At 48.8% G+C, this 11736-nt stretch overlaps 1 protein-coding gene across 1 annotated transcript; it reads right to left on the bottom strand.

Moving 5' to 3' along the window:
* Window positions 1-325: 325 nt before the first annotated feature.
* On the bottom strand, window positions 326-11188 carry RAB33A (RAB33A, member RAS oncogene family). The gene is made up of 2 exons (XM_043571646.1): window positions 10593-11188; window positions 326-914 (listed from the first exon to the last, which is right to left on the bottom strand). Exons 1-2 carry the CDS (start codon window positions 10848-10850, stop codon window positions 459-461), a joined length of 714 nt encoding a protein of 237 aa, XP_043427581.1. The 5' UTR covers window positions 10851-11188; the 3' UTR covers window positions 326-458.
* Between the last annotated feature and the right edge of the window lie 548 nt (window positions 11189-11736).

Genomic DNA, 11736 nt, shown 5'->3' with positions numbered 1-11736 from the left:
GAAATGAGGAGAGAGCAGCCTACTCTCAACATCCAGGGAACCTAGGAAATATTTATAAGTTAGCATCTCCTTTCAAGACTTCTCTATCCTTCCACATATCTGGTCTATATCCCACCCTCTCTGGGTGTTTCTGCCCACTGATGACACTGAGTGACAGAATGAATTAGTCCTGAAGAAGTGACTCAAATGATTCAGGTGGCATAGAAGTCTAGTAGGGCGTGTGCCTTGGCAAAGCATTATTGTTCTAGTAGGGCGAGCTGCCCTCTTCTACTCCTCACAATCAGAAATGTCTTCTTGGCGGAAAGCAAGACATCAAGGCGTGTGATAATCTATACAAATTTTATTTTAATATCAATTTGTATGGAAACAAGCAGATGTCAGCATTTTTGCAGGCACAGGAAAAAAAGGGAAAGAAAAAACTCCAGTAATAATTGATCTTGTATTTACACCATTTGGTTTCAACAAGGACAGGAAGCTTTGCTGTTAGCTTCCTGTGGGGACTCCAGTTTCTGCACCTTCCCCTGCTGCCTCTCAGCATCACGATAGAGCAGGGATTTCTGAGCCTTTAATCGGCAAGCCAGGCACATGAAAATTGACTCCACGTTCTGGCTCTCTTTGGGGTCCTTGGCCGAAGTCTCAAACAAGAGCATGTTGTGGGCATCGGCAAATTTCAGGGCTAAGTTGGAGGGCACCTGGATCTGTTCCCTCAAGTCACACTTGTTGCCCACAAGCACTTTGGGGACTAGTGGGGGCACAGCATGCCCGTTGCATTCTTGGATCCACATTTTGAGGTTGGTGAAGGATGTCATCTTGGTGACGTCATAGACGAAGACCACTGCATGCACATTGCGGTAGTAATGCTCGACCATGCTTTTGCGGAAGCGTTCCTGACCTGCTGTGTCCCATACTTGAACCTGGAAGATACAAAAACCCATATCTGGAGTCAGAAAAGGAAACATGAATGGATAGGAGAAAATATGGTTCTGTGATCTTATAAAAATGAGGTGAAAAGCCCTGACACAGGAAGGGGTTCTTTGAAAGACTGGCAGAATGGACTTTTCGAAGTATACAGAGAAGTTTCTCTCCAGGTTTTAACATTTTTCTCAAAAATTTGAGTTGAAAATCTTGAGTTGAAAAATATTAAGGCTTTTAGTTGAAAAACTGGGATGTAAATTGGTCAGCTTTTCTGGAGGAGTATTTGGCAATATTATCAAGAACCTTGAAAATGTTCAAAACTCTTCAAGCCTATAATATCACTTCCAGAAATCCATACAAAGTAGCAGAGATGCGGTCAAATTTCTGTACAAAGATTTTTTTTTTAATTTTTTAAAAGCTTATTTATTTTGAGAGGGAGAGCGTGCACACCCACGAATGGAGTTGGGGCAGAGAGAGAGAGAGAAAGGGAGAATCTCAAGCAGGCTCTGCACTGTCAATGTAGAGACTGATATGGGGCTCAAACCCACAAACTGCAAGATCATGACCTGAGCTGAAATCAAGAGTTGGATGTTTAACTGACTGAGCCACCCAGGCTCCCCCTGTACAAGGATCTTAATAGCAGTGTTTATACTTTTTTAAAAACAGCAAACAACCTAAATGATCACTAAGAATAGCAGAAGTGTATGTACATATCTATACAGTGGGCTATTATGCAGCCATTAAAAATAATGTTTTCAAAGAATAAATGGTGGAGGAAATTCTCATAAAATATCAGGAAGTGAAAAAAGCGGTATACAAAATTTTTTATATGCTATGGCCTTAATATTTTTAATATTAAAAATAGACATATGCCGGGGTGCCTGGATGGCTCAGTTGGTCAAGGGTCCGACTCTTGATCTCGGTTCAGGTCATGATCTCATGGTTCATGAGTTCGAGCCCTGTGTCGGGCTCTGTGCTGACAGTGTGGAGCCTGTTTGGGATTCCCTCTCTCTCCCTTGCTGTCTGCCCCTCCCCCACTCATGTGCACACACGCGTCCTCCCTCCCTCTCTCTGTCTCCCAAAATAAATAAACTTAAAAAAATAGACATATACCTAGGAGAAACTGGAAGTGTACACACCAGGACATTAATGGTATTTATCTGCAGTGGGACTATAGGTGTTATTTATTTCCTTTGTTTTTTTTTTTTTTTTGGTATATTCCAAATTTTCTAAACACTTTGTCTTGTATTTTTACCTTTTTTTATATTTTTTTAGACAAATCATTTTTTAAATGTTTGTTTATTATTTTTAAAAGAGAGGGGGACAGGGGATCTGAAGCAGGCTCCGCACTGACAGTAGCGAGCCCAACGCCTGGGTCGAACTCACGAACTGTGAGATCATAACCTGAGCCAAAGTCAGACGCTCAACTGACTAAGCCATCCAGGTGCCCTTTGCATGACTTTTTAAATAAAACAAAGTGTTAAAATCTCACCTTTTAGGGGCACCTGGGTGGCTCAGTCGGTTGAGCGTCCAACTTCAGCTCGGGTCATGATCTCATAGATCTTGAGTTCGAGCCCCACATCCAGCTTGCTGCTGTCACCAGGGGCCCACTTCAGATCCTCTGTCCCCCTCTCTCTCTCTGCCCCTCCCCTGCTCTCTAGCTCCCTCTCTCTCTCAAAAAAAAAAAAATCTCACCTTTTAGCTCCATTTATTCTAAGTTCACTTCTTTGATGTGAAAAAGGCAATTTAGCTCACTGGATTTTTCTTCTGCATCTCAGCTTTGGGGATAAAGGCCAAATTATGAAGGAAAAAATGCTGATTATCAGTAACACATACAAAGACACAATTCCCAAGGGATACTCTGGAGTAGAAGACACACAATCACCCCATCTATTTCCCTTTATACATCCAAAGTCTTGGACAAGAGAAATTTATTCTCAGAACGATGGCCCAAGGCCCTATGCAATTCTCAGTTATCAAAGAAAATTTGATTATGGTCACTAATTGACTACTATGGCTCTTAAAACCAAGTATAGCCTTTATTTGCAGTTAGCAGTCAGTAAGTGTAATCTGGTAAATATAATTGAATCTCTTTGCTGAGTGAAGATCTTACAGGGCCCCAGAGTCATCATCATTCTGAACATCAATTTTCATTGTCTAGGCTCTCCTTCATCTCCTCTATTGACATGACTGCCACGTTCCTTTGGCACAACTGTCAGATTCACTCCTTCTGTTTTGATTTTCATGTCCCTAGGCCAGACCCTCCTTTCCTCACTCCTGGACTACAGCAAAGTCTTTTGTATTCTTGATGTCTCCACTCCAGTGCTTCCTGCATGCTGCTTTCAAACTAGGCTTCCTAAATCCCTGCTTGTATCAGCGTGACACCCTCCTCTTTAGGAAATTATGACAGCCCTCTTCTGCATGTAGCCTCAAATGGAAAAGTGTCTGACATCATTCGGCCCAGCCCAGCCTGGTTTCAAACTACTCAGCTATACCAGGTTCATTCCCTCCTCTGTACCTTTGGTCCTGCTAGTCCGTCCTTCCCCAGCAGAACAGGTCGCCCCCTTGTTGCCCTCTCCAAATCTCACCCATCCTTCAAGGTTCGGCTCATGCCCACATTCTTCCTAAAACTCCATTCTTCTCCACCTTCTCTTCAATTCTCTGTTCTTCTAACTTTCTATTGTACTTTGAGTCTGTACCACACCATTTAGAATATATTATTTGTTGTCTACTTGTTTAATCAGTGCTCTTGACATTTCTCCAGACAAACTTGTAAGCAGCCTTTTTCTGCATCAGATCACTTGTCACCATGGTCGTCGTCATCATCATGATCATCATCATCATCAAAAGGCAGTATTGAGCCACCAAAACTACAGTCTGGCATCCTACGTATCTCCCAAGGCGATTTCAGAAAGAACATTCGACTTTGGTTACACAGAAAAATGTAAGTCCTTGAACACTGATTTGCTTCTGAAAGCAGAGAGAGAAAAGATTTTCACTTCTTCCACCTCTCCAGTGCTCTGAGCAGAAAGAAAGAGCAGGCCAGGAAAGGTATGGAGGTCAATGGGAAGAGAGCAGGTATAGCACAAGAATATCATTACCACTTGGCTCCTGATCCCCACCTCCACCGTCCAGTAGTCCTAACTCTTGCCTCTGAGTAAGGCTGAATCCCTACCAGCCCTCAGGCATGTGGCAGATGCTTTAACACCATGAGCTCAGAACTCTAAAAATACCTGCCACCAGAAGGAACACGGGTGGGAGTGTGTGAGGTGTTTGGGGCTGAGTGGGTTGGCTGTTTGGCTTTTCTTTGCCTTCAGAATTGTATACACCATCCAAACTGCCAGAGCTGCAGGGAGGATACTTCCTGCTGTAGACCTTCTTGCCTTTCCAGTGCCACGGGGAGCCTTGAAGCTTTTATTTGGAGGCTCAGAATTTAAAGTGTAGCACTGCTCCCATTGCAGCTTTTTATAAACCCCACTCTAAGTTCTTTGCACCCCCGTCAATGGCAAGCAGTGAGTCCAGAAGCAGGCTGCTCATAGCACAAAGTCAGAATGGATGGTGTGGCCTCAGAGCCATCACAAAGGGAGAGCGCAGCAGTCAGTTCACTGCACACAAATGACCTCATTCTGTTTGGGAGTTTGGTGTCCCTGTTCTTAGCATCCTCACAAACCCCTGATCCCTGCCAGACAGCGAAAGCATCTCCTCCCGCTTTCCAGCTGGCACTCCTCTCATCCATTCTTCCCTTCCTGTGGGCACCGCATCCACATGGTAGCCAGGTGTGCTGGCTGCTCCCTAGCCACATACATGCTCCCCAGATCCTCTTTTCTCTCCCAGGGCTAGTGAGGGCATCGTGGAGTCAACCAGCCTGGGTGCAAACCTCAACAGGATCATGTACTAATCAGGTGCTCTTAGGTGAGTTACTTACTCTGTCTTCAGTGTCCTCCCCTGGAAGCTAAAGATAACCTCAGCCATCTCCGTGGGGATGCTGTGAGGATTAGCATTCCTCATGAGTACATGACACAGTGCCTAATACGTACTTTCCCTTCCTCCCTGGCCCCAAACTTCCACCATCAAGTCTGGTCCAACAGCTAATTGAGCGGGTGCTATCAGAGATGCAGCAGCAGTAGGCATGGCATTGAGAGACCTGGGTTCCAGCTCCTCTATTTAGTAGCAGAGTAAATGACGAGGCAGATTAACACACGAGAAAGAGCTTTTGCAAAATAGAAGTACTCTGTAAGTGCTGGCTGTTGCCATTATTTCAGAGGGCCCATCGGCTGTCCTGGTAGCACTGTTCCCTGGATGCACTGGTTCTCCTCCTGGAAAGCACAGAAAGCCTGGCTTCTTGATGATGGCATGGAGCCAAGGCCAAGGCAGTCAGTGGGGAGGGGGAAAGAAAGCAATGCCAGCAACGTGCCACAGGCGGCTGGGGGCAGGCCCAGAGTGACAGGGGTGTTGGAGGAGGCTCCAGGGGCAGTGTGGAGAGCTGCCGAAGAGAAATCTAGGCTTTTAAACCATTATCCTGGGGCTGCCGCTGCCTGAGCAAGCTTCAGCAAGTCCCCCACCCCTGCACGTGCTCCTAGCTCACACGGGTATTTCTTTTCCCTCTGGAACATATCTGGCATCTTTCTATAGATGAGGAGTGAATGTCCTTTTGTTGGAGGCCGGCGGGGGAGGGTAGAAGTAGAAAAAGGGAGACAGATACATCTGTAACCTTTGGAGGATGCCCAAGTGGATGATGGGAAAAGTCGAAAACAAATCTTTTTTCATTTAGCTGGACTGTCCCATCTGCACCTAAGATACACACACAGTCACACACAAGGCTGACACAGAGAATGGCAAAGGAGGACAGAGGCAAAGAGAAACTCACACACAGAAAGAGAGGCAGCAAGGCAGGCAGAGAAACACACACTGATGGATAATTAGCCATTAAGTGAACTGGCATAAGATGGAAGTTCAGAAGCCCTAAGGAAGACATGATGTCATTCTGACTGCAGGCAGCTTCTGAGGGAACACTGAGCTCAGCCTCTGTCCCCTCAGTAATATAACACAGGAAGGTGTCTGTCCAAGTGCTCAGCAGAGGAAGAGAGTCCACAGTCCTGGGTGGCACCTGCCCACAGCCGCAGCTGACCTGCAGTTTGCCTGGTCGGGACGGCTGGGGCAGAGGGGTACCAGCTGTTGGGGGAGCTAAACGAGACAGGAGCAGGGGTGCTTCCATGATAATTTACAAAGAATGGCTCAAAAATTAGTTCTGAGCCTCTCCTCTCTTACCTCCCCCATCTCACCCCTCACACACTCCTATTTGGCACTTTCCAGTGCTTTTAGACTGAGGCAGGCTTAATATGATTTAGCTAAACCTGTAGGAGATGGACATATCGTGTCATTAAGGAAAGCTCCACCCTTCCTTTAGGATCAAGAAGGCCTCCACACTTCCTAGGCTGATGTCATGAAGGGCCGTTAGCTTTCCCAAATGATGCCCCTCTGTATCCCTGTCACAGGTAACTGCGTGGGTTGGGCGCACCATGGGACCAGCCCAAATTGCTAGGGAAGAGCACCCCCAAGGGAATTGGGAAACCTGAGTGGAAGGCCTGTCCCTGTGTGATCTTGTCACTTTCCCTCTCCAAGCCTCGGTTTCCTATCTGTTAAATGAGCACATTGGTTTAGAGATTCTTTAAGGTCTCTTCCATCTCTGAACATTCTCGGGTTCTCACATCCAAAGGGAGACAGTCAAGATGCAAAAAGTAAAACCTAGGTACTCAGCTCAGTGTCTGGGGTGCAGTTGAAGGAGACATCTTGCAGGCTCCTAAGTTCCAGGGCTCTAACCCTGGACCCTTGGCCTAGAAGAGACCACAAGGCCAGCTGTCCAGCCTGCCATCTCCCACTGAGCACACTCCCCACCTCCCCACACCCCAGGCTAGAAATTGCCCCCTAGAGCAGAGAGTAGTATTAAACAGCTTGGGCTTTGAATCCACATTTAAGTTCTGACCCTGTCACAGAGAACACAGGATAGTGAGAGAGACAAGTGCTTGGGTTCAAGGCTCAAAGACTGAAACTCAGATCCATGCGCCTCTGGGCAAGTTATTTAATCTCTCTAACTTTGGTCTCCTTATCTGTTGAATAGGAATGATAATAGTCCAAATTGCATAGGGCTGCTGTGAAGATCAGATAAGATAGTGCCTGTAAAGCACCTAACCCAGGCTCTTGGTCAATATGTAGAAGCTATTGTTGTTGTTGTTGTTGTTGTTGTTGTTGTTGTTATTGCCTACTCATTGGAAGCTTTTCTTGATGTTCATGTGAACCAGGAAACACTGGATTATAAATGTTGTGATGGAGGGGGGTGGGACACATTGATTGGAAACACCAAATGGGGCTTCGAAGCCCTAGAGATGGCCCTTGTAATTAAGAGAGTAGCCCTAAATTTGAGAACTCAGTCACCCCCCTGCAGGGGTTGATGTATGTACTACCCTGGGACACAGGGAGGCTGCCCAGGAGAGGCCATACCCTACCCCTGGACTGAGAGAAGGGCTTGCAGAGACCTCTCTGCCATCCTCCTGTGAGGGCTGGCATTTGTAGCCTGATGGCCTTCTATTGCTGGCTGTGGCCTAGGGCCTCTTCAGCCTGTCACACTGGACTTCTCTCCCTCCCCCAAAGGGAGAAGCCTTTGGCAGTCACCTCCTAGCATGGATTTGGCATTTGCTCCTTGAAAAACTCCAGGCCAGCCGGAGTGTGGGGCAAAATCTCCTCCCATCTAGATCATGTGCTAGCTGCCTTGCTCTGCCATCTTCCCACAGACATGCTGGTCTCGCCTGCTGCCTTTGGCCCTGAAGTTGCAGCAGCTCTACAAGAGGCAGGGTCACTATCTCCCCACTCCCACACCCCACCCTGGGCTCCTTCGGAATCTGAACTCAGAGGGCTCCTCTATGAACAGTGTCACAAGGCTTTGCCCTCTCAAAAATATCATCTTCCCAAAAAAGCCTGTATTAAGCACTTATCGGCACATGGTGTTGTGCTGAGCTCTGTTTCTAGTGAGTCACACTGTCACAGGCTCTGCCCTCTGGGAAAAAGTCTGGAATCTTTGGCAAAGACTGTAAACTCCAGTTTAGCTAAGTACTTGGTTGTTAGGAAGGAAGGAGTCTTTTAAAAATGTCCCCAAGGCCATTGGGCAGTGACCCTCTTCTACTTGTTTTCACCTCCCTTTTCCCACTTCTGGCTTTCTCCTCTCCTCTCCTCCTGTTCTCTCTCCTTCCTCTTGCCCCAAACTCCCAAACACTTTCTTTCTCCTCCATCTGAATTTCAGGTGGACTTATTCTCCCTCTTTTAAATCCAGAGAATTATTTGGCTCAATGTGACACTTGATTTTAAGCAAGCAATAACATTAAATTTTAAGGTCTTTGAGGGTTTAAGAACACATCCATAAGTATATTTCTACTTTGGATATAAAAAAGCATGTTTCAGGGTGCGCCTGGGTGGCTCAGTCGGTTAAGCGCCTGACTTCAGCTCAGGTCATGATCTCATGGGTTCATGAGTTTGAGCCCCACATTGGTATCTGCTGACGGTATGGAGCCTGCTTGGGATTTTCTCTCTCTGCCCCTCCCCCACTTCTCTCTCTCTCTCTCTCTCTCTCTCTCTCCCTCTCTCTCTCTCTCTGTATCTCAAAATAAATAAACTTTAAAAAAATAGGGGTGCCTGTGTGGCTCAGTTGGTTGAGCATCCAACTTCGGCTCAAGTCATGATCTTGCGGTTTGTGGGTGGGTTCGAGCCCCACATCAGGCTCACTGGTGTCACCACATAGCCCACTTCGGATCCTCTGTCCCGCTCTCTCTCTCTGTCCCTCCCTCTCCCTCTCTCTCAAAAATAAATACACATTTTTTAAAAAAAAATGAAAATAATAAATTAAAAAGCCATGTTTCAGAAATTCCAGAATCTTTTTTTTTAGCTTTTTTTTTAATGTTTATTTATTTTTGAGAGAGAACTCAAGCAGGAGAGGGGCAAAGAGAGAGAGGGACACAGAATCTGAAGCAGGCTCCAGGCTCTGAGCTGTCAGCACAGAGCCTGACATGGGGCTCGAACCCACGAACTGCAAAGTCATGACCTGAACCAAAGTCAGACACCCAACTGATTGAGCCACCCTGGCGCCCAGAAATTCCAGAATCTTACAACCTTACATTAAAGAAGTTAGACACACTAGAGAAAGTCCTAACCAAGCAAATGTCAATATACGAGCCCTAGAAAAAGATACAGACAGCTACTTTGACTTTAAAAAGGAAATGTAGCAATTCCCCCCAAAATGCAAGGGACAAACAAGGTCTCTATTTCAAAACAGTGCCCCATCTTCCTGACCCTGGGGCTCAGTTGCTCTCCAGAGCTCTCCCTTACCAGTACCTAGCTGCCCATCTTCCTGACATCCAGTGCCTTGGCCCAGTTTCTGAAGCCATTTTAAAACACATTCATTTTAATAATCAAGCAATCTGGAGTTGTGCACAGTTTAGTGTTTCATCATTCTCCCCCGTTACTCAGCCCTTCTCTCCACATCACTCAGAAGAGGCACCTTGGGGTCATTTGGGCTCCTGACCAGCAAGAGGGAAATTGACCTCCACCCAACAGCCAGCGTCAGACCATAGGCTCAAGGAAAACCCAGCTGTGGATCCAGTAGAGTTGGTATTTAGTGCACAGGGCCTTTTGAGGTGCATTCCTGCCCATAATCCTGCCCCCTCTGACCCGTGACACATGAAGCTGCCCTTGCCATGTCCTCCCTCTGCACCTAGAAATGTATCTGTCCTGTCGAGTTTCTACCTTTTCTGAACCAGCGTGAACACAAATGGTCAGATGAGAATATCTGTACTTAGCCAATTTGATAAATAAGCTAATGGGGGTGGGGGTGGGGGTGGGAAGGAGCAAGACACTTTCCTTGGCCCTCAGATAAGTTGCTCTGCATTTTTACAAGGGCCTGCTGAAGACAATACCAACAGAATGAGTAATGAGGTAGTTCATTCATTAGGTATCCCAGACAAATAAACAAGATACCATTTGAGAGGAGACTGTTCCAAAAGAACAAGTTTGTTATGAAGGGCTGGCAGGTGACCCTGCCTCAATTGCTTTAAAAGGGCTCATGGCTTTATGCCGGAACCACCCCACTTCACCCCTGTTCCACCTCAGTCCTGATCCTAACCATAAACTGTAGTTTAAAATAAAGCGGTTTTCATTCACTGTGGATTTTCATGTTTTCCCCTTCTCTAATGCCTCAGGGCTTAGCCAAAGTGGGTTTTTGCAGCCCACCAGCACCCAAGAAGTAGAAGAGACCTCAGGATGTGCAAAGTGCTTTGGGATCCATCCCACAGACTGGGAGCAAGAGATGCCTTAGCCTTATACCTCCCTCTGCCCACAGGTGCCACTGCTCACGGCTCGGGGTCAAGGATGTGATCAAACATGCTTTTCCTATGGCAGGTGGCAGGCATGGGCAAAGGGCAGGAGTGTAACCACTCCCGCCAGCCCTAACAAAACGGGTGAGGTGGGGACCATGCCACTGAGAGAAACGAAAGGGAATGAGGAGGTGCCGAGGGTCTTCGGCTCGGCACGCGGCGACACGGCCACGCGCTGGACGTTTACAACCACTAGAGCGATGCCTCAAGCGAGGCCCCCTTCCAGATCCCTCCCTTCCCGGACCTGACCGTCTGGATCACCTTGATCTTCTCGCCCTCTATTTCCACGGTCTTCTCCCTGAAGTCCACGCCAATGGTGGCCTCAGTCTTGTCCGGGAAGGTCCCCCCGCAGAAGCGGAAGGTCAGGCAGGTCTTGCCCACGTTGGAGTCCCCAATCACGATGATTTTGAAGATGCGAATCTGCACGTACTGGTCCAGCGAAGAGTCGAGCTCCAGGGACGCCAGGCCCGCGGCCGAGGCGGGCTGCAGGCTCCCATGGCCCAGGATGGGCTGCGCCATCTCCCCCGGACCGGACCGGGGCCCCAACCCCGCTCGAGGGCTCCACACAAAGAGAGCGGGCACGTTAGTGCGCTCGAAGCGAGCGAGCTTTGTGCGTGTGTGTGCGTGTCTGTAAGTGTATGTCCGCGCGTGTGTGCGTGCGCCGGCGGCGTGTGCGCGCGCGCGTGAAGGGGGTGCCTCTCACCCCAGGCCCCCCTCCTCTGCCAGCGCACCCTCCTTGCAGCTCCGAGGCACCGGCACAAAAGCCGGCGTGTGCGCGAGAGACGGAAGGGGCCGGCCGCGAGCCTCCTCCTCCTGCCCGTGCCCCGGACCGGACGCTCGCGCGGGCGGCCCCACGGCACTCTCCAGGCGGCCGCCGCCTAGGCCCTCCCCTGCCTGGACCCCTGGGACACACCGGAGGGCGGAAGCCTGAGGAAAAGGAGGGGATGTGGAGAGCGGCGCACGCCGACCGGGGAAGGTCTTCCGTTCTCCTCGCCCCCATTGATTTTATAGGTTGCGGGCTCCCCACCCCCGCGTTCTCAGAGCGCGCGGGGTCGGTGGGCAGGGGGCACAGCTGGGGAGGACAAAGACAGCTGCACCCTAAGGCTTCTCGGGAGCACTTCGGCCTCGTAGCAACAGTACCCGGAGGGGGGGCGAGGAGGGGCAGAGACACCTCTTTCACCTCCTGAGCACGCCTCCTCGGCTCCCTCCCAAGCCTGGGGATAAAGAGATGCTCTGTCTTTTTGAGTAAGCAGGTGCACTCGCGCGCCCAGAGGAGCCGGGGAGGGTGCTGCCAAGACACGCCTTGGGTTGTGGGGGCCGGCGCAGCTGACAGGAGGGAGCCGGGGGCGCGGGGTGTGCGTGTGTAGGGGGAGTTACTGTTTCTGTCACCGACTTGCCAGATGTA

This window comes from Prionailurus bengalensis, chromosome X (genome assembly GCF_016509475.1).
Source record: "Prionailurus bengalensis isolate Pbe53 chromosome X, Fcat_Pben_1.1_paternal_pri, whole genome shotgun sequence".
Lineage (NCBI taxonomy): Eukaryota > Metazoa > Chordata > Mammalia > Carnivora > Felidae > Prionailurus > Prionailurus bengalensis.
This window is presented reverse-complemented; position numbering and strand designations above follow the sequence as displayed.